Source organism: Scyliorhinus torazame, chromosome 2 (genome assembly GCF_047496885.1).
Source record: "Scyliorhinus torazame isolate Kashiwa2021f chromosome 2, sScyTor2.1, whole genome shotgun sequence".
Taxonomy (NCBI): Eukaryota; Metazoa; Chordata; class Chondrichthyes; order Carcharhiniformes; family Scyliorhinidae; genus Scyliorhinus; species Scyliorhinus torazame.
The window spans coordinates 317,405,595-317,428,580 of NC_092708.1; the positions used below are offsets into that span (position 1 = coordinate 317,405,595).

A 22,986-nucleotide genomic window follows, 5' to 3' on the forward strand; every position below is an offset into this window, starting at 1 on the left:
TACCGCCACCTGCAAATTCCCCTCCAAGTCACACACCATTCTGACTTGGAATCGTGTCACCATTCCTTCACTGCCGCTGGGTCAAAGTCCTGGAACACCTTTCTTAACAACACTGTGAGTGTATCTACATCACATGGACTACAGCGGATCAAGAAGGTGGCTCATCACCACCTTCTCAAGGGTGATTAAGGATAAATGTTGGCCCAGCCAGCAACATCCACATCACATGAACAAATAAATAAAAGGAAGAGCTAATTTTATATAGCCGAATGTCAAAGTTGTCTATAGTATAAAAAAAAAAGATGTATTTTGAAAGCATTCAAACAATTTAAAGTTTATATTTACTTTAACTTCCACCTTAGTCCAATCATAGTCATTTATTTTGCCATCTGAAAAAATTAAAGGATCCAGTGGTTTTACCTTCCTGCTTTGCCATGTACCAATACTGAAATGTATTGACTCCTTTGTTGCTTGTTTTTTAAAAAATATATATTTATTAAGAATTTGAACACAGTTTTTCACCCATACAAACAAACCCCGCCCCCCCCCCCCCCCCCCACGTAACAAAAAGAAGGAAAGCACACATAGCAAGACATGAACATGGTAAATCGATATGATACAGAGCTTTGTACATTGGATTCCTCCCGTACATCTCAGTTTTCCAGATCCTTCATGTATTTTCTTGCTCAAATACCCCCCAAATAAACCCCCTTCCCCCTCCCTCCCTCCTCCTCCGCCCCCCCCCCCCCCCCCCCAAGACATCCCCCCCCTGGGTTGCTGCTACTGCTGACCGACCTTCATCTAACACTCCGCGAGATAGTCTAGGAACGGTTGCCACCGCCTGTAGAACCCCTGCGCAGACCCTCTCAAGGCAAACTTTATCCTCTCCAACTTGATAAATCCCGCCAGATCATTTGTCCAGGCCTCCACGCTGGGGGGCTTCGCCTCCTTCCACATCAGCAAGATCCTTCGCCGGGCTACCAGGGACGCAAAGGCCAGAATGCCGGCCTCTTTCGCCTCCTGCACTCCCGGCTCGTCCACTACTCCAAATAGTGCTAGCCCCAGTTTGGCTTGACCCGGACTTTCACCACCTTAGATACTGTTCCCGCAACTCCCCTCCAGAACCCCTCCAGTGCCGGGCATGACCAAAACATATGGACATGGTTCGCCGGACTTACTGAGCACCTCCCACATCTGTCCTCCACCCCAAAGAACCTACTCAGCCTTGCCCCCATCATATGCGCTCTATGAACCACCTTGAATTGTATCAGGTTAAGCCTGGCACACGAGGAAGAGGAATTAACCCTACTTAGGGCATCAGCCCACAGCCCCTCCTCAATCTCCTCCCCCAGCTCCTCTTCCCATTTACCCTTCAGCTCCTCTACCCCCGCCTCCCCCTCTTTCATCTCCTGGTATATCGCCGACACCTTGCCCTCCCCGACCCACACACCCGAGATCACCCTGTCTTGAAACTCCTGTGCCGGGAGCAACGGGAATTCCCTCACCTGTCACCTCACAAACGCCCTCACCTGCATGTATCTGAAAGCATTTCCCAGGGGTAGCCCAAACTTCTCCTCTAGTGCCCCTAGGCTCGCAAACGTCCCATCAATGAACAGGTCCCCCATTCTTCTAATCCCTGCTCGGTGCCAGCTCTGAAACCCCCCCGTCCATCCTCCCTGGGACAAACTGATGGTTACCCCTGATCGGGGACCACACCGAGGCTCCCATTGCACCCCTGTGCCGTCTCCACTGGCCCCAGATCTTTAGCGTTGCCGCCACCACTGGACTCGTGGTGTACCTTGTCGGCGAGAGCGGCAGCGGTGCCGTCACCAGCGCCCCCAGGCTCGTTTCTTTGCAGGACGCCATCTCCAACCTCTTCCATGCCGCCCCTTCTCCCTCCATCACCCACTTACGGATCATCGCCACATTGGCTGCCCAGTAGTAGCCACCCAGATTCGGCAACGCCAACCCTCCTCTGTCCCTACTGCGCTCCAGAAACCCCCTCCTTACCCTCGGGGTCTTATTCGCCCACACAAAACCCATAATACTCCTGCCTACCCTCTGAAAAAGGCCTTGGTGATTACAATTGGAAGGCACTGGAACACAAAAAGAAACCCCGGGAGGACCACCATTTTGACCGACTGCACTCTACCCGCTAGCGAGAACGGCAACATGTCCCATCGTTTGAAGTCCTCCTCCATCTGCTCCACCAGCCTCGTCAGATTAAGTTTATGTAGGGCCCCCCAACTCCTAGCTATTTGGATCCCCAAGTACCGGAAGCTCCTTTCCGCCCTCCTCAACGGTAGATCGTCTATCCCCCTTTCCTGGTCTCCTGACTGTACTACAAAGAGCTCACTCTTCCCTACATTAGGCTTATAGCCCGAAAAATCCCCAAACTCCCTTAGAGTCTGCATGACCTCCACCATCCCCTCCACTGGATCCGCCACATACAGCAACAGGTCGTCTGCGTAAAGCGACACTCGATGCTCCTCTCCCCCTCGGACTACCCCCTTCCATTTTCTAGACTCCCTTAATGACATGGCCAAGGTTTCAATTGCTAATGCAAACAACAGGGGGGACAGGGGGCACCCCTGCCTTGTCCCACGATACAGCCGAAAATACTCCGACCTCCGCCGATTCGTAACCACACTCGCCTCCGGGGCTCTGTCTCGGAGCATAACCCAACTAATAAACCCTCCCCCGAACCCAAGCCTCCGCAGCACTTCCCAGAGGTACTCCCACTCTACTTGGTCAAAGGCCTTCTCCGCGTCCACAGCCGCTACTATCTCCGCCTCTCCCTCCGCCGATGGCATCATTATCACGTTTCGGAGCCGCCGCACATTGGTGTTTCGCTGCCTGCCCTTTACAAATCCCGTCTAGTCCTCGTGAATCACCCCCGGGACACAGTCCTCGATCCTCGTAGCCAGCACTTTTGCCAGCAACTTAGCATCCACGTTGAGGAGCGAGATCGGCCTGTACGACCCACATTGCAGTGGGTCCTTGTCCCGCTTCAGGATCAAAGAGATCGTCGCCTCAGACATTGTCGGGGGCAGGGTCCCTCCCTCCCTTGCCTCATTAAAAGTCCTCACTAGCAACGGGGCTAACAGGTCTACGTACTTCCTATATAACTCAACCGGGAACCCATCCGGTCCCGGGGCCTTCCCTGCCTGCATACTCCCCAGACCTTTGATCAGCTCCTCCAACCCAATTGGTGCCCCCAAACCAGCCACCCTCGGGAACCTCAGTTGGTCCAAGAATCGTCGCATCCCCTCTTCCCCCGCTGGGGGCTGGGATCTGTACAGCTCCTCATAGAAGGCCTTGAATGCCTCATTTACTTTCATCGCACTCCGCACCGTAGCTCCCCTTCCATCCTTGACTCCACCTATCTCCCTCAATGCCATCCTCTTACGGAGCTGGTGTGCCAGCATCCGGCTCACCTTCTCCCCATACTCATACGTCGCCCCCTGCGCTTTCCTCCACTGTGCCTCTGCCTTCCCTGTGGTCAACAGGTCGAACTCCGTCTGGAGATTTCGCCTTAACCTAAGTAGTCCCTCTTCAGGGGCCTCTGCGTATCTACTGTCCACTCTTAAAATCTCCCCCACTAACCTCTCCCTTTCCCTGCCCTCTATCTTCTCCCTGTGAGCCCTGATGGAGATTAGCTCTCCCCTGACCACCGCCTTCAGCGCCTCCCATACCACCCCCACCTGCACCTCCCCGTTGTCGTTGGCCTCCAAGTACCTTTCAATGCACCCCCTCACCCTCCCACACACCGCCTCATCTGCCAGCAATCCCACATCCAACCACCACAACGGGCGTTGGTCCCTCTCCTCTACCAACTCCAGTTCCACCCAGTGTGGGACGTGATCTGAAATGGCTATGGCCGAATACTCCGTTCCCTCCACTTTCGGGATCAGCGCCCTACCTAGAACAAAAAAATCTATCCGGGAGTAGGCTTTGTGCACGTGGGAGAAAAAATTCCCTGGCCTGCGGCCTGGCAAACCTCCACGGATCTACTTCCCCCCCCCCATCTGGTCCATAAACCCCCTAAGCACCTTGGCTGCAGCCGGCCTCTTTCCGGTCCTAGATCTGGAGCGATCCAGTGCTGGGTCCAACACCGTGTTAAAATTTCCACCCATTATCAAGCTTCCTACCTCCAGGTCCGGAATGCGCCCCAACATACGCTTCATGAATCCAGCATCATCCCAGTTCGGGGCGTAAACATTTACTAATACCACCCACATCCCCTGTAACTTACTGCTCACCATCACGTATCGACCTCCATTGTCCACTACAATATTCTTGGCCTCAAACGACACCCGCTTCCCCACCAATATTGCCACCCCTCTGTTCTTCGCATCCAGCCCCGAATGGAATACCTGTCCTACCCATCCCTTTCTTAACCTGACCTGGTCTGCCACCTTCAAATGTGTCTCCTGGAGCATGACCACGTCTGCCTTCAGTCCCTTTAAGTGCGCGAACACTCGGGCCCTCTTTACCGGCGCATTCAGGCCCCTCGCATTCCACGTTATCAGCCGGATTGGGGGCCTCCCCCCCCTCCCCCCGCCGACTAGCCATCACCTTTTCTAGGCCAGTCCCGTGCCCGCGCCGCCCTCACCCTCCAGTCCCCCAGACGGGGGACCCCCGCCCCGACCACCTCTTCTGTGTCCAATTCCCCCTCGGCCAGTGCAGCAGCAACCCTATTACCCCCCCCCCCCCCCCCAGACCCATGTCTAGCTCTTTTGCTCCCCCCATAGCACTCCCGTAAGTCAGCTGACTCCTGCTGACCCCGGCTTCCCCCGCCGTCCCATTGACCCCCCCGTGTGGGAATCTTCCCTCCCCAGCAATCAGTGTGCGCCCCTCCATTCCCCCCCCCCCCTCCCCACCCTCTGTCCTTCCCTAGTGCGGGAAAAAGCCCGCGCTTTCCTAAGCCTGCCCCGCCCCCTCTGGCGCAGCTCCTGTCGCGGCCTTATCTCATTTCCCTCATCCCCGAGCCTTCCCTCCCTCCAGCACCGGCGGCCACCGTCTCGCACAGTCTTCTCACCCAGTCCCTTTCCCCATCCCCATCCATCACCCAACCCGTGGAACATTTCCTGCACGTGATTAACACCCTGTGTACAACAAAAATCGAACAGCGACTCGAGCATCGTGCTCGCATATACCCCGGCATCGGCCCCCTTCAGGGAGACCCAGGATCCGAAGATTCTTTCTCCTTGACCTGTTCTCCAGGTCTTCAAATCTTTCCGCCCACCTTTTGTGCAGCGCCTCGTGCGCCTCCAACTTCACCGCCAGGCCCAAGATCTCATCCTTGTTCTCATTGACTTTTTTCTGCACCTCCTGGATCTTTATCTCGTGGGCCTTCTGGGTCATCCCTAATCCTTCAATCGCCGACAGCATAGGCGCCAGCATCTCTTTCCGCAGCTCCTCAAAGCAGCGCTTAATAAACTCTTGCAGCTCCGGCCCGCCTTCCACTTTATCTCCGGCCGCCGCCATCTTGTTTTTCTTCCCTCGCTTCTCTCGCTGCTCCAACGCCGCTTTTTTAGCCGTTTCACTTCTTGTCCGTTCCATATGCAGTAAAGGGGGACTTTGCTCTCATCTTCGCACACGGGACGTCTTCGAAAAATTCCCTTTGGGGCTCCTCTGGAGAGCCCGAAAGTCCGTAATCGCGGGAGCTGCCGAATCGTGCGGCTTAGCTCCGCATCGCGCAACTGGAAGTCGTCCCTTTGTTGCTTGTTGACATCATTGCTGTTGAACATCAACACATACCCTTGAATTCGTATTAGATTTAAATACTTTCAGAAAAGGGAAAAATAAAACTCCCGCAGTGTTACGATCTCAGTTACAACTGGACGGGAAGATCCCAGAATGGAACCCTGGCTGAAAAGACTGGGCAGGATTCTCCGTTTCAGAGACTAAGTGTTGACCTCCGGGATAGAATCAATGGACTTCTACAACAAAATTGCCGCCAGTCCCAGAGCAATTCTGGAACCGCTAATGGGCTAGCACCGGCATCACGTGGAACACGGGCGATTCCAATGAAAAACAGTGTCCGATTGGCCAGGGTTGGGATTGGCACTTGAGAGGCTGACAAGCTGCAGCTGCATATTAGCAGTCCACTCCCTATGCACACTCACCTATGCACACTCATTCCAGCCAACAAGCTGGCACTGGTTGCACTAGAGCATGCCCATCGTTGAAGGGTCAACTGGGGCCAGAGGAAACCGGGGGGGGTGAGGGGTGGCCTGGGGGACACCCATACGACCCGCGGCACTAATGTTCACAGTGGTCAGTCAGCGAATTGCGGCAATTGTGTTACATGCCCTTCCACGGTCCACCTCCTGGCATCCCCCCGCTACTCCCCCCAGTCCTAGCAGAAGCTTCCTAGCGGCCCATCTGTCAGCAAACTATGGTGATGTTGGACACTTTTTGTACCCCCTCTCTTCCTCACCAGCCATGGCGCCTGTTTCCTAATTTTTAAAACCACATGTGAAACTCGCTGTTGGTTATTCCTCCTGGCGGAGGTGGAGCATCGCGGGAGTCCCGGAGAATACTGGGTCAGACCTGTTAATGATATGCCAACAGGGTTTATTGTATGTGCGGAGCAGAACTCATTGACGCCGCTGTTGAAGCACCGGAGCATGGCAGTCTGTCAGGCGCCTGGCGCAGACCACGAATTGCGCCTCACACGCAGTTCTCCGCCCAATCGCGTTTCCCGATTCCGGCGTTGGCCGACGGAGAATCCCGCCACATAACTTTTACTTTTTTATATAAAATGTGGAAGAACAGAGTTACAGAACTGCTAATTAGCTTAAACAACAAGAAAACACTTATTAAACATAAAAAGTTGGATTATTATACAATACTGCTTTACCCCACCTACAGGTTTAAGGACGAACACTGATTACAAAGTACATCTGAAGCTACAATGGTCATTAACACAAAAAGGTCCCTTTTAAACAAGATAACTGTAGTAAGATCCACTCCTCTCTGGACCCAAGTGAATGCCTGTGGATTTCTCCACAAAAACCCCCAGATGATTCTTATACCGTGAGCCACCTTGTCTCACTGAACCCCAGCTTCCAGACTGATTTCCAAATTCCGCTTTCAAAAGTCACACTTTCAAATCTTCTTTCAAATTATGCTTTCCCTCTGCTGCTTCTGTCAAGATTTCACTTTCAGGTTTTACACCTCTCCCTTCAGGTTTCCATTGTCTTAAAGACTTTTACACAAACTCCGAGATCCAGCCACTGATTTCCAAAGTTATTCCAAATAATGGGCGGATTCTCCGTCTGATCGCCGATTACAATATCGGTGTAGGGCAATCGAGAATCCACTCCCAACACCCAAATCGGGGCCGCTGCCAGTTTGACGCCGGTCAGCCATGCTCTGCCCCCTCCGAAATGGCAGAAACGCGTTGTGCACCGCACGCCGCTATAATGATGTTGGCGCATCATCGGCAGGCTCTCCCGCGATGCTTCACCCCCAATGGGCTGAGTTCGCGACCTCGCGGGACACATGTGGTCTCAGTAGTCGGGAACCCGGCGTGGCGGCTACGGACTGTGTCCAGTGCTGCCACACTTGGCCAGGATCCATGCCACTGGCCAGGGGGGCTTCTACGAGGGCTGGGGGACTGGTGGTCTATGGGGTCGTGGATGGCGGGTCGGATCCACGCATGGCTGGCGCCATGTTGTAAGGCATGACCGCTGCAGGTCGTCGATGTGCAAATGCGCGGTCAGGGACCTGGCTATTCTCCGACCGTTTTCGGTGAGGGATCTTGGAGCTTCACCGCTGCTCGCCCCTCACAGATCCTGGAATCAGTGAGGGGTCGGCGCCGATTTTTGGGTCGTAAAATGGCACTTAGCCGCTGAAACGGAGAATCCAGCCCAATGTCTCCCAAACAATAGTAATTTCTCACAAATCTTGGCACTACTGCAGATATCTTTCTGGCCTCTCACAATCCAATGCCTTTTCAACTCACTGTGACTTTACTGAACAGCAATCTGTTCTTGTTCCCAGTTTCTTCTGTTCTGTTCACTCCAGACTTCTTGGAAACCTCACTTCATTTCTCTGTTTCCTTAACTAGCTGGACTTTAGATTTCAGCCATCTGTTTTCTTAACCATGGCTGGTTTTCGGAGATTTTCGTCAAAACCGGCGCGAGCGGCGCCGGTGTCAACGGGCCTCCGACCCAGTCATTCTCCCCTTCCCCGGGGGCTAGCATGGTGTCAGAGTGCTGTGCGTTGTTCCGGCGGCGAAAGCCAGCCCTACATGGCCGGCACGGGTCCGCGCATGGCGCCACGGCCGGCGCGGGTCCGCGCATGCGCACCACGCCTGTCTCCGTGCCGGCCCCCCGGGCAACATGGCCGAGCCCTACAGGGGCCCGGCGCAGAGAAACATAGGCATCCCCCGGAATGAGTGCGCCCGTGGATCGGTTGTCCCTGACACCAGGCCCGGCCGCCGTGGAGGCCCCCCCACCGTAGTCGGCTCCCCCCCCCCCACCAGGACGGCCCTCGCAGCCACAACGCCGAGGTCCCGCCGGGTAGGACTATACGCAAATGACGCCGGTGGAACTCGGCAGGTACTTGGCCCATCGAGCGCGGAGAATCGCCACGAGGGCCGCTTTCAACGGCCCCTGACCGGCGCCGTGGCGACTGTGCCGGCGGCCCGGCGTCATAGCGGCGTGGCAGGATTCGCGCGCCCCCCTGGCGATACTCCGACCCGGCGCGGGCTCGGAGAATCCCTCCCCATTATTCCATAGTATGGCTTTTCTAGCAAGGCTGAGAGAGATGATCCCTCTTCAGCCTTCAAACACCAACTGCTTTGAGCATTGCTGTTAGAGCTGCCTTCTCTCTCACTATGTCCAACTGTTATCAAATTAGCTCGGCTAAAACTTAAAAGCTTCTCTACTTTACAAAGCCCTTGTGGCTAAGAACCATCCACATGCAGATGTCTTTTGTTTATTCTTCACACCATAGCACTCTCTAAGCACAATAGAACACAGTTGGAACTTAACCAACCCCCACACATAAAAATACCGCTGTCCAACATAAATCTAACTCTAGGTTTTACTTTTCCAAGCACAGAAACATTAAATTAAACACACTTAAAAACTATACCTTATTTCTAATATTTGCCAATAGAAATCTAATTTTCTTAGAACCATCTTTGTTTTCCTAACAGCAGAGATTGCTTGATCTTGGAGGGCAACCTTCTGTACGGTCAGTGGCATGCACCGTTGCTTTGCCACTGAGTGTAAAAGCTCTTACGTTTCACCTTGATCTTATCCACACACACATATGCAAAATTTGGTGTATGCAGACACATGTAAACATTATCATTGCACAGTTATCAGGAGGAGGAATTTGGCTTATTATTACATTTTTAGTCCAGGAACACTGCAACCAGTGTGGCACTGACCCTCAAGTCAGTTAGTTCAACCATTTCGGAGATCAAACCTTTTGGCGACTCACTACATTCACTAACTGAGCTACTGGGGATAACAACCCCTTGGTACCCTTTTGGTCACTATGCAATGGTCATAAAAAACAAGATATTCTACAACTGAAATTTGTGTAAACGTAACTCACATTAAGAAAAAGATTAGTTTGAATGTAAAGAAAATTTATCATGACTGTACAAGAAATATTTGTCTGATATTCATAATATCATGTTAAGATATGGCTTTCTGTAAATCAATTCTAGTTTATCCCATTTGCTCTTGTAAATCAGAACTATTCGAGTTTGGTCAATTCAGGATGGCCGATGTAAGAAAATTTTACGAGGTCATGAAGATGAGATCCAGGTAATGTGATTACCTATGTAATTAACATCTACAGCTAACCTTTAAATTCAATTTATGAAATTCAGTAATTATTTAACAAAAATGTCTTTGTACATCACACTAGGTCACACGAGGTTAGATTTCTAGCTTCGGGCATCTGTTGCATATATCTGAATTTCCATTGTGCATCACAGGAATCAAGGCTCTCCAGTGGCTGTACAAATGTACAAAGTTACCCCTCTCGCCTATGGATATAGGAGGAGAAAATGGTGGTCTTTCTGTTAAAGATTCTTTAATTAGTGTGTGTAATCATGAATACCCTTTTGCAAATCAAAAAAGTCAAATTATGTCATTTAAAAATATTTCCTTTGAAGCCACATCTCTGAGGTTTGGAGGAGTTTGGAAGCCTCATAGTTGGTGGACCCAACTCACCGAAAACCCACTAAAATGTATTGTCTAACACTGGCATTAAGATTGGAATCTCACCACCACAATTATTAATCAAGCCTACGTAGTGATCGTGTCATTTTAGCTATGGGTCCAAGATTGCTGCGCTCCTGAGACCCTTCACAAGTTGAGAGGGGAACTGATCTCACCATGTTCTGCAAGGTTAGCTCATTATAATTTACTCCCTGCTTGTTTTCTGTGAGGAGGCAAAGAATCTTGTGTGACAGAAGCATAATTGGTTGCTTTAGCCACATTTAAAAGAAGCTATGCATGATCAGCAACTGTACATTGGTAGAACAGCCCTCCTCAATGATGACAGTTCACATGATCAAACATATAAAGGCCAGAGTAGGAAATTTGAGCAACGTCTATTCTGTACAAATGAACAGTGCTGAAAAAAATCAGCAGATGAAAAAAATGCTGTTTTTAGTGTGGACCAATTTAATCAGTGTAAAATATCTCTATATCATTATCTGGTGACATTGAAATCTCAAACTATTTTGAAAAACCTTCTTTTTCTGAAGTTGATGTCTTGTGAATTAGGTGCCCTGTTCACTGGCACCTTCATGCACTCTAATGTTCCTCATTGAAACAACCCTTGTGGGTTCAAGTGTTATCTACATAACTCATCATTTGAACAATATTATTCACAAAATAAGTAAAAATGTTTTAAAGTTGTAATTTTTGGCTTTTAAAAGATTGCTGATGTTGATAATTAGTCTTAATGTTTGCAATAGGAAAATATTTCAAAACAAGTGCATTGTTGTGGAGATCACAGAATGATCATTATATAGCCACCTACATGATCGATATATTTAAAATCAAACCAACACTACATGATTTTTGTAATAATTTCAAATGACTGTACATCTTGCAATATGTTTAAATTGCACATGGTAAGATCGCTTCTATCTGCTTAAGATGATACTGACCATTTGCTTACTAAACAGTATTTGGCTATGAAAGAGCATCTAGTTGCGAGCACATCCTGGGACCACACAATAAGAATGTGGAATATACAAAGAGGAGAATGTACAGCTGTACTAAAAGGTCATACAGAAGGTAATTACCCTAAAACAAACACAAGAAGAAAGTGTTTGTAAAAGATTGCAATATCTGTTTTCGAGAATATCTTTTAATTATACATCTGAAGCCTATTTTCCCCTCTCTGAACCCAAAGTATGTTCTCAGTGACCTAGTCTGACCCCACTATAATTCTAGGTTAAAATCACTACCTGAGGCCCCACATTTTTCAGGTGTAAAGTCATAGATAGAGTCATAGAGGTTTACAGCACAGAAAAGATCCTTCAGCCCATCACGTCTGTGCCAGTCAAAAATGACCACCTAACTATTTTAATCCCAGGTCCAGAGTCCCACCACCCCCTGGGTGAAAAGGCTTTTCTTCACATCCCCTCTAAACCTCCTGTCCCATACCTTAAATCTATGCCCCCTGGTCATTGATCCCTTCACCAAGGGGAAATGTTTCTTCCTGTCTGCTCACTCTATGCCCCTCATAATTTTATACACCTCAATCATGTCCCCCCTCAGTCTCCTCTGTTCCAAGGAAAACAACCCCAGTCTGTCCATTCTCTCGAAGTCAACATCCTGGTAAATCTCCTCTGCACTCTTTCCTGTGCTATCCCATCCCACCTATAATGTGGATTTCAGAACTGCACACAATACTCTAGCTGTGGCCCAACCAAAGTTTTATACAGGTCCAGCATAACCTCCCTGCTCTTAAACTCTATGCCTTGGCTAATAAAGACAAGTATATCATATGCCTTCTTAACCATTGTATCCCCCTGCTCTACCACCTTAAGGGATCGGTGTACATCACACCAAGGACCCTCAGATCCTCGGTACTTCCTGCCGTTCATCATATATTCCCTTGCCTTGATTGTCCTGCCAAAGTGCATCACCTCACATTTATCCGGATGGAATTCCATTTGCCACTGATCAGTTCATCTGACCAGCCGGTCTATATCCTCCTCTACTTTAAGGCTATCCTCCTCACTATTTACCACCCCACTAATTTTTGTATCGTCTGCGAACTTAATAGAGTCATAGAGGTTTACAGCATAGAAAAAGCCCTTCGGCCTGTAGGTCTGTCCCTTGGCAACAGGAATGAGGGAGAAAATGCAGCTCTTGCCTGAGATAAAAGCAAAATGCTGTGGATGCTGGAAATAAAAACATAAAATGCTGGAACATTTCAGTGGGTCTGGCAACACCTGTGGAAAGAGAAACCGAGTTAACAATTCAAGTCCAATATGACTCTTCTTTGGAAGCTGCCTGAGAGATGTGCATCAGTGGTAATGGTCATTGGTTATGGGGCCTTCTCGCCACAATCCATAAGGAATAGCCAAAAGGCCCCCAGGTACTGATGGACTTCATCCTCAGGTCTTAAAAAAGTGTCTGCTGAGATAGTAGATGCATTAGTTTTAATTTTTTAGATTCTGGAAAGATCCCATCAAATTGGAAAGTAGCGAATATGTCACCTCTCTTCAAGAAAGGAAGGAAACAGAAAGCAGAAATTACAGGCCAATTTGCTTCACGTCTGTTGCAGGGAAATCGTTAGAATCTATTATTAAAGAGATTATAGCAAGGCACTTGGAAAATTTCAATGCAATCAAGAAAGGTGGGTGAAACTGTGCTGCAGTGGTTAGCGCTGCTGCCTCACGCTAGAGACTCGGGTTCAATTCCGACCTTGGGTGGCAGTCTGTGTGGAGTTTGCACGTTGTCCCTGGGTTTCTTCCAGGTGCTCCGGTTCACTCCCACAGTCCAAAGATGTGCGACCCGGCGGGGGGTCGGAGAATCTCGCCCCTGGTTAGCTATCAGGCAGCAGAGAGTAGGGATAACTGGCTCTTTTTCAGGTTGGCAAGATGTGACAAGTGGAGTGTCACAGGAGTGCCTGGAGTCTCAACTATTTATAATCTATATCAATAACTTGGATGTCGGGACCGAATGTATGGTTGCTAAATTTGCTGATGACACAAAGATAGTAGGAAAGTAAGTTTTGAAGAGGATATTAGGGGCGTCATTCTCCGACCCCCCGCCGGGTTGGAGAATGGCCGTTGGCCGCCGTGAATCCCGCCCCTGCCCCCGCCGAAGTCTCCGAAGGGAGAAAAGTCGGCGGGGCGTTAATGGCGCCGCTGCCGCGGAGAATGTCACGATTTTCGGCATGCCAATATTCTCCCTTCCGGATGGGCCGAAGTCCCGTCGACGTGATGACCGTTCACGTCGACGTGAATCAAACCTCCTTTTCATCGGCGTGACCCGGTGCTCCAGGCTCACGCCGACCAGCGAGGAGGTGAGTGACGGCCTGGGGGGTTGGCTCTGGGCAGGAAATGGCGTGGCCGCAGACTGATTGCGTGAGGAGAGGTGTGTCTCGGCTTGTGTGTGTGTGCGGCGGGGGGGGGGGGGGGGGGGTGGTGGTGAGAGTAGGCTGGGCTCCGGGGGAGTGCCGGGAGGGGGTCCGTGCCGGGGTGGAGGTTGGGGGTTGGGGGGGGTCCGTGCTGGGGTGGAGGTTGGGGAGGGGGTCCGTGCCGGGGTGGAGGTTGGGGGGGGGGTCCGTGCTGGGGTGGAGGTTGGGGGGGGGGTCCGTGCCGGGGTGGAGGTTGGGGGGGGGTCCGTGCTGGGGTGGAGGTTGGGGGGGGTCCGTGCTGGGGTGGAGGTTGGGGGTTGGGGAGGGGGTCCGTCCCGGGGTGGAGGTTGGGGGGGGGTCCGTGCTGGGGTGGAGGTTGGGGGGGGTCCGTGCTGGGGTGGAGGTTGGGGGTTGGGGGGGGGGTCCGTGCTGGGGTGGAGGTTGGGGGTTGGGGTCCGTGCTGGGGTGGAGGTTGGGGGGGGGGGTCCGTGCCGGGGTGGAGGTTGGGGGGGGGGGGTCCATGCTGGGGTGGAGGTTGGGGAGGGGGTCGTGCCGGGGTGGGTGATGGGAGGGCAAATGAGTTGGTCCACCTGGCCAGGTGCCAGCCTCCAACAGTTGGACCCATGCGGTCCATGCCACCTGGCTGGGGGGAGGAGGGGATATGGGCAATGATGACATGTCGTCGTTCCCCTCCCCCCCACCAGGCCGTCATGTTTTCAGACCATCCAGCGATGTTGGCCGCCGTGGTGGCAGCCGCTCATGTCTATGTTGCCCTGGATGAGGAGGAGGAGGAGGAGCGTGCCAGAGAGGCGGCGCAGGCTGCCGCAGAGGGGCAGGCGGCAGCCGCCCAGGCTGGAGGGACACCTGACCGACAGGACGAGGAGGGGGAGGAGGACGTCGCGGCCCCATGGCAACGGAGGCACCCGAGGGCGCCCCGTGTGTACCGGCCCCGGCAGTCATACCAGGACCTCACGGACCGGGAATGCAGGAGGAGACTCCGGATGAGCCGGGAAACCGTGGCACACATCTGCCACCTGCTGGCACACCTGTCACCGCGTGGCACTGGCGGGGGACACCCTCTCCCCGTGTCCGTCAAGGTTACGGTGGCCCTGAACTTTTATGCAACGGGGTCATTCCAGGCACCGAGTGGGGACCTGTCCGGCATATCGCAGACATCGGTGCATCCGGGCAGTGACAGATGCCCTTTATGCCATGGCGCACCGCTACATCCGCCAAGATGCCCGGGCCGTGGGCTTCTCTGCCGTTGCCGGGTTCCCCATGGTCCAGGGCGCGATCGATGGGATGCACGTCGCCGTGCGGCCACCTGCAGATAACAGGGCCGTGTTCACTAATAGGAAGGGGACCTATTCAATGAACGTACAGGTGGTCTGCGACCACCGCATGATGATCCTGCACGTCTGCGCCCGTCACCCAGGCAGTGTACACGACTCATTCATGTTGTCGCGGTCATCCATCCCCGGCATGTACGAGGGACGCCATCCCCGGCTGAGGGGCTGGTTGCTGGGCGACAGGGGCTACCCATTGCGATCGTGGCTGATGACGCCTATATGGAGGCCACGCAATGAGGCGGAGAACCGCTACAATGATGCCCATGTAGCGACAAGGGGAGTGATCGAGAGGTGCTTTGGCGTGCTGAAGATGTGTTTCAGGTGCCTGGACCTCTCTGGGGGCGCCCTCCAGTATCGGTCAGATAGGGTCGGCCGCATCATTGTGGTGTGCTGCGTCCTGCACAACATAGCCCAGCAGAGGGGCGATGTGCCGCAGGCAGAGGAGGGCGGAGTGGAGGAGCAGCAGGAAGAGGCCCAGTCCTCCCCAGATGAGGGGGATGGGGGCAATGGTCAGGGCAGACGGGGTAGACACAGGCGGGTGGCTGTCCACCGTTACCGGCTGGCCGACTGATAGACGCCCGCTTCACTGACTAGATGGGCGTGGGAATCGGGTAGTATGGCCACAGACCGCACACCATGACAACAGCCGACCACCCCCACCCCCCACCCATCCACCCACCCAGCACCCTCACCCCCCTCCCCAACCCCACACACCCCACCCGCATGCACACCACCCCCCCCCAATTGCCGATCCACCGGCGGCACAAAGGGCCGGGCTCACCCAGTTGCGGGTGGACGCGTGTCTATCGCAGGCCATGGAGGATGATGACAACCCGCCTCCGATGAGCTCCTGGCTCTACATCGTTGGACTATATCTGACCCATGGCCACAGTACCACCATCCACCCGGACCATCCCTGCATGCGGCTGTGACACTGCAGCGCACGGTCCCGTCCTCTGCCCGGGGGATGTTGATGGCGGCCCAGGGGGAAGGGGGCAGACTCACCTGGGGCTGAGGTAAGACCACCTGTCACACACACACTTGCGCTCAACGTACATGACACGCCCGCACACTTTGGACAGAGCACAAAGGCAGCTTCGGTAGGTGTAACATTGACTTTAATAACCAAAGGAGTTCATGCACGTGCCCTAGCCCCTAAAACTCATCTGTGCCCTGCACCCGTGCCAACTTACTCAGTGTCTAATTGTTTGGCCTTACGGGCCCTTTGACTACGTCTACGTGGTTCCCCAGACGGTACAGCAGAACTGGAGGTGGACTCCTGTGATTCCTGCCCTCTGACACTGGATCCCTTTGGCGGCCGTTTCCTGGGGCGTCCTGGCCTAGATGGGCCAGGCTGCGGCCCGGGCGACTGGGATGGCGAGCTGCCAGCATGTCCTGCCCGTTGCCCACCCGATGCACCTGGGACGGAAGGGGGGGGAGTCCGAGGTGTCGCGGTGTACCGGGACCTCCCCTACAGAGGGAGCCGGGACGGACCACACCACCTCCTCCTCCCTCGGGGTGCCCGATGGCCCCCAGGCCTCTACATGGTTGGGGGATGCGAACGGACTGGCCATCCGACGCTCCCCCGACATCTGGAGCTGCCAGTCCTGGAGGCCCGTGCTGGTATCGACAGGGGTCTGCAGGTTTGCAGCCATGGAGCCCAGGGGGTTGGCAAACCCTGTCTGTGACAGTGCGACGCTGGCTCGCACATGGCCACTGGCGCCGATGCCCTCAGCGATGGCCTGCTGAGACTGGGCCATGGCCTGCAGAGACTGGGCCATGGCCTGCAGAGACTGGGCTATGGCCTGCTGAGACTGGGCCATGGCCTGCTGAGACTGGGCTATGGCGTTGAGCGCCTCTGCCATCTGGCGCTGGCACTGGCTCATGGCCTCCTGTGAGAGGGCAGCCATTTCCTGGGCCACAGACACCGCCTGCACGGAAGGCCCCAGGCCTCGCAAACCGCTCCCCATGTCTGACACCGTCGCACCCATTGCCTCCACCGCGGACGCCACCCGTGCGGTGTCAGCCTGGGTGGCACGCATGACCGGGACCACTCCCAGCTCCTGGACGCGGGTGGACTCCTCCACCTGTGACCGCAGCCGCCGCAAGCCACCCGTCACCCTATTCGCTCGTCTCCGTGTCGGTGGTTGCATCGGATCCATGTGTGGGTGTGGTAACTGCAGGAACCCGGGATCCATCTGGGCGGCAGATGTTCGCTTGGCCTGGGCTGCCCTCCGACCGCCCGGTCCCTCTGCTGCTCCTACCTCCACCTGCTGTACCGGGACGGCTGTGTTGTGCGCACCAGGGAGTGTACCAGACGCCTCATCACTAAAGTGCCCAACCGTTGTGAGTGTTTCTGCGATGGTGGAGGGTGTTGGTGACAGCAGTGGCGTTGTGTCGTGCTCTTCGTCCCACTCTGAGTGCATGGCACTTTGGGGTGGGGGTTTGTCTCCACCCATCCACTCTGAGTCACTGTCCGGTATTTCGTCTTCCCGGGTAGGGGTGTCCTGGGTAGTGCTGTCCCGGGTAGTGCTGTCCCGGGTAGTGCTGTCCCGGGTAGTGCTGTCCCGGGTAGTGCTGTCCCGGGTAGGGGTGTCCTGGGTAGTGGTGTCCCGGGTAGGGGTGTCCTGGGTAGTGGTGTCCTGGCTCGGATGTGACGGGGGCCTGTGGCTGCCCCCCTCATCGCTGGGTGGTCGCTCCCGCACGTGACGGGGGTGTCGTCTCCCTGTTGCTCCAGGTCTCTCCGTCTCCCGTGGTGTGCGAGGGGCATCCTGCGGGCGTCGCATGCTGGAGGGTCCGGGTCTCTCCGTCTCCCGTGGTCTCCGAGGGGCATCCTGCGGGCGTCGCATGCTGGAGGGTCCGGGTCTCTCCGTCTCCCGTGGTGTGCGAGGGGCATCCTGCGGGCGTCGCATGCTGGAGGGTGCGGGTCTCTCCGTCTCCTGTGGTCTCCGAGGGGCATCCTGCGGGCGGTGTGCATCTGCGGGGATGGGTGCCTGGACGTTTGGTCCTGCGATACACAATGAAGCATGCATGGTTAGACATCAGGCAGTGATCAGGTGATACGGGGGAGGGGGATATAGGGGAGGGGGGATATGGGGACGGGCTGTTGGTGGCTCACTTGCTCGTGGGGCCCCGACCTCTGCATCAGCAACCTCCCGGTCCTCAGGTCCGCCAGCCAGTTCCAGGGCCCTTTCCTCGTGTACGGTCAGTGGCCTCTCATCAGCGGGCCCTCCTCCAGTCCTCACATGCTCCCTATTGTTGTGTGCGCGCTTCTCCTGTGGGGGTGGGGGGGGGGGGGGGGTGGTGGCAGGGGTAAAAGGCAACAGTGTTAGGCAGGTATATGAATGCACGCCATCGGTTGCGCGTGCATTGCAGAGGTTAAGGTTAGGGCTGGATTCACTTGGGGATATGGGGGATATGGGGGAGGGGGGGATATGGGGGAGGGGGGATATGGGGGAGGGGGAGATATGGGGGAGGGGGGGATATGGGGGAGGTGGGATATGGGGAGGGGGGATATGGGGGAGGGGGGATATGGGGGAGGGGGTATGGGGGAGGGGGATATGGGGGAGGGGGGATATGGGGGAGGGGGGATATGGGGGAGGGGGGTATGGGGGAGGGGGGATATGGGGGAGGGGGGTATGGGGGAGGGGGGATATGGGGGATATGGGGAGGGGGGATATGGGGGAGGGGGGATATGGGGGAGGGGGAGATATGGGGGATATGGGGGAGGGGGGATATGGGGGGGATATGGGGGAGGGGGGATATGGGGAGGGGGGGATATGGGGTATATGGGGGAGGCTCACCCTGCCTGCTCTGACGAGGTCGTTCACCTTCTTGTGGCACTGGGTGCCTGTCCGTGGTGTTAGGGCCACAGCGGTGACGGCCTCTGCCACTTCCCTCCACAGACGCCGGCTGTGGCGTGGGGCAACTCTGCGGCCGTGCCCGGGATACAGGGCGTCCCTCCTCTGCTCCACCGCGTCCAGGAGCGCCTCCACATCGCGTGACTCGAACCTCGGGGCTGAGCGACGGCTAGCCATCCAGTCGGGTGTTGCGGTCGGGTGTTCCGGTCGGGTGGGGGGGAGCTGCGCGGCCTTATGTGCCGTCACGCCGTGCAGCGCGTATGACGCTGCACGGCGTGAACCATTGCGCAAGCGCGGATCCCGTCACGTCGCTGCTAGCCCATTACGGGCCGGAGACTATCGGCCCATTTTTATGACGTGACGCAAGTGGGATTTGCGCCGTTTTTTGCGCCGATCGGCGGATTTCGCCCAAGAAGTCTGCAAAGGGATATAGGTAGGAAAATCTGAACTTAACTGGGATTTTCCACCGACAATTCCTGCTGTGGGCAATGACGGAAAATGTGATGGATCAGCTAAACCCGTTGACTTCAGGATGGAGTTTCTAGTCACAGTATAGGCAGGACGGGAAAATCTTGTCCCTTGTCCACTTTAGCAGGAAGAATAGAATAGTAGCATATTAATTAAATGAGAAAGATTGCAGAACTCTGTGAAGTGCTGAGGAATTTGGGTGTCCTGGTACATGAATCAGGAAAATTGAGCATACAGGCATAGCACGTGATTAGGAAGACAAATAGGGGACAGCATAGCGGCACAGTGGTTAGCATTGCAGCCTCATGGCGCCGAGGTCCCAGGTTCGATTCCGGCTCTGGGTCACTGTCCATGTGGAGTTTGCACATTCCCCCCATGTTTGCGTGGGTTTTGCCCCCACAACCTAAAAATGTGCAAGCTAGGTGGATTGGCCATGCTAAATTGCCCCTTAATTGGAAAAAAAAATGAATTGGGTACTCTAAATTTTTTTTTTAAAAAGGAAGACAAATGGAATGTTGTCATTTATTACAAGGGGAATGAAATATAAAAGTAGGGGGGCACGTTTTCTGGTGCAGTGCGCCCCCCCCTGGCGGCAGGGTCATCTGTCCCGCCAGCCAGCCAATGGGGTTTCCTATTGTGGGCACTCCCACACCGTTGGGAAATTTGCGGGAGTGAGTGTGCTGCCGGCGAAACGGAGGATCATGCCAACGGAGAATCCAGCCCAGGATGTTTTCTTGCAGCTGTCGATGAGACCATATCTAGAATTCTGTGTACATTTTGGCCTTCATATATAAGAAAGTGGCCTACTTCTGCTTCTAATTCATTTGTTTGATTGTAAAGGATGCAGTTCAGACAAGATCACTTAACTGTGTTAGGAAAACAACGGTAGTTTTAAGGGATTTATATTTGTATTGTAAACATTAGAAATAAGCTATAGTTTTAAGTGGGTTTAATTTAATATTTCTGTGCCTGGAAGAGTAAAACCTATTTAGATTCATGCTAGACAAAGGTGTTTGTTTGCGTGGGGGTTGGTTAAGTCCAACTTTGTTTCTATTGTGCTTAGAGGGTTATGGCGTAAAGAGTAAATAAACAAGCAGTGGTTGCTTAGCTCGGCTGTGTAAAAAAGAGCTTTGAAGTTTTAGCTTTAGCTAGATATATTGAAATTGAAGAAAGACACCAGGTAGTGAATACCTCTTGACTCTACCAGGAGAAAGAGTGCAGAGGACAGGAGCTACAAAAAGATAGGGTTCCCAAAGTTAAAGTCTAGATAACCAGGGAATTTGGACAGAAAAAATGGGCTGGATTCTTCTGTCCCGCCCACCACAAGAATGCCACAGGCAAGCCATGTACAATGGAGAACACTCCATTGACCTCAAATGGGATTTTCCAGTCGCCGGGTGGACTTGGCTGGAGAATCCCGCCCAATGTCTTAAGACGGCTGAAGTTAAGGGATGAGACCAAGCTACAGTTCAGAAAAAAAATCAAGGAAGAGTAAACAAAGTGTTCTGACTTAAAGAGACAATTACAGTGACCAGAGGTAAAGTGGGAAGGCAGACTTCAGAGTTTAATAGAGCCTGGGAATTGAAAGTTAAAGTAATTGTGAGCAGTTTGTACAGCAGTCAAGACAAAGAAATCCTAAAGGAGGTGGTGTAAAATCTGGATACTGTATTTACTGTTAAAAGTGGAATAGAAGTTTTGTTTAAAATAGTCATTTGGAAAACCTGGACTGGACTTTGGAATGCAAACCGTTAATGGAAAGCATTATTGTGGAAGAAGATTTTAAAGCATGCTTTTTTTAGGAGTGGGGTTTGGAAACACTCATGAGACAATCATCTGGGGAGATTTTGAGGAGAAATTCGCAACATTCATCTGAGGTTCAGAGTGGAGAGCGTATTTGACCACAGTCCTCTTGTGTGTTTAAAGGGACGTTGTGTTACTGACACCGTTGTCGCTTAAGGTATGCTGAATGATCCGTGTTAACCTTAAAATATGTGACTAATTGTTAAGCAAAGGGGGAAGTAAAGGATCATTGTATCATAATCCAATTTTCTTTTTTCAAAATAAATTTAGAGTACCCAATTATTTTTTTCCAATTAAGGAGCAATTTAGTGTGGCCAATCCACCTATGCTGCACATCTTTGGGTTGTGGGGGTGAAACCCACGCAGACACGGGGAGAATGTGCAAACTCCACACAGACAGTGACCTGGGGCCGGGATCGAACCCGGGTCCTCAGCGCCGTAGGCAGCAGTGCTAACCACTGCACCACCATGCCACCCTATAATCCAATTTTCCATGCTTAATAAATGTTTTTCTCCTTGTTATTAAAACTAAATAGTGGACATGTGATGCTGTTCCTCCACATTTTACAAAAAAAGTAAAAGTTACATTTATTTGAGCCAGCGTTCCATTCTGGAATCTTCCCATTCAGTTATAACATCAGCAGGATCGTAGCAACTGATACCTAGGATGGGGGGTTATTTTAAGAGGAAAGGTTGGACAGGCTGGGCGTGTATCCATTAGAGTTTAGAAGATTGAGAGATGGGCTTATTGAAATGTATAAGATCCTGAGGGGACTTGACAGGGTGGACGCTGAAAGGATATTACTCCTTGTGGGAGCGATTAGAACTAGGGGCCACAGACTAAAGATAAGACGTCTCCTATTTAAGATGGAGATTGGAAGAATATATTTTTTCTCAGAGGATCATGAATCATTGGAACTCTCTTACCCAGAGAGCAGTGGAGGCAGAGTCAATTAATCTTTTTGAGGCAGAGGTAGATAGATTCTTGACTAACAAGAGAGTCAAAAGTTATCAGGGGTAAGTGGGAATGTGAAGTTGAGGCCACAATCCGATCAGCCTTGATATTATTGAATTGTGGAGCAGGCTCGAGGAGCCAAATATTCTCCTGCTGCTCCTAATTCGTATGTTTGCATGTTCCCATTTTCCATTTCAGTTTCTCTTTATCTCCATTTCTCTTTCCCATTGACATCAACTTTGGGGAATTTTAACAGTCAAGGGTGTCGTATTTAGGTGTTTGTACGCAGTTACGTCCCCTTAAAGTAACATCAAGTTAGGATGCCAACATTATCCCATTCACTTCTGAGCCCCACCAGGGTGGGTTTGCAGGCGAGTGGGAATTCCCCTTGGGATTGTTAGATAAGTAATTAAAATATTCAAGCAAGTCATCAACTGCTTTTTTAATCAACTATTGTGACTTTAACATACTGTGGACCCATTTCTCAAACTGTCATCAACTTGTCAGGGTCACCAGCTGAATGCACAGCCAGGAGTGCTTTGTTAATGAAACTGACAGGCTGGGAATCCTTTGAAAACTGAAGAGTTCTAGTGATGCACAGGTGAGAAGCTGGTGCTCATGGAATTCCTTCTCACAGTGTACTTTTCCTGCTTGACAGGTGATTGACAAGCTCAAAAAGTCAGTTAATCTGTCTTGCACTTCACTCACCATCATCTGCACTTTCCTACTGACCGCTATCATCACGGCAGGGGAGCAGCTTATACAGCTATCTTGCTATCTGATGGAGAACAAGAGGAGCAGCAACACCAATGCCAACAGCACCAGCAGCAGTAGGAGAAACACCAGCAGCAGAACCACCTGCCGTCTCCTCAGCCATATGCTGCTTCATAGGGCACAGAGGATGGACAGTGAGATCCAGCTCCAAGTAAACAAAACCCCCAACAAAGGGTCTACATGTAAAGCCAGTTCT

At 52.8% G+C, this 22,986-nt stretch overlaps 1 protein-coding gene across 5 annotated transcripts in view; it reads left to right on the forward strand.

The window, feature by feature from the left end:
• LOC140399896 (uncharacterized) overlaps nucleotides 1-22,986 on the forward strand; it is a 141,843-nt gene that overhangs the window by 78,552 nt on the left and 40,305 nt on the right. For all 5 annotated transcript variants that reach the window (XR_011937920.1, XM_072489384.1, XM_072489403.1 and 2 more), the window contains 2 exons: nucleotides 9,725-9,797; nucleotides 11,174-11,285. Coding sequence is in view for 4 of the 5 variants with exons in the window: in XM_072489384.1 (XP_072345485.1) it covers nucleotides 9,725-9,797; nucleotides 11,174-11,285 (185 nt within the window). In the remaining variant the exon portion in view is untranslated. The remainder of the gene's footprint in view (nucleotides 1-9,724; nucleotides 9,798-11,173; nucleotides 11,286-22,986) is intronic.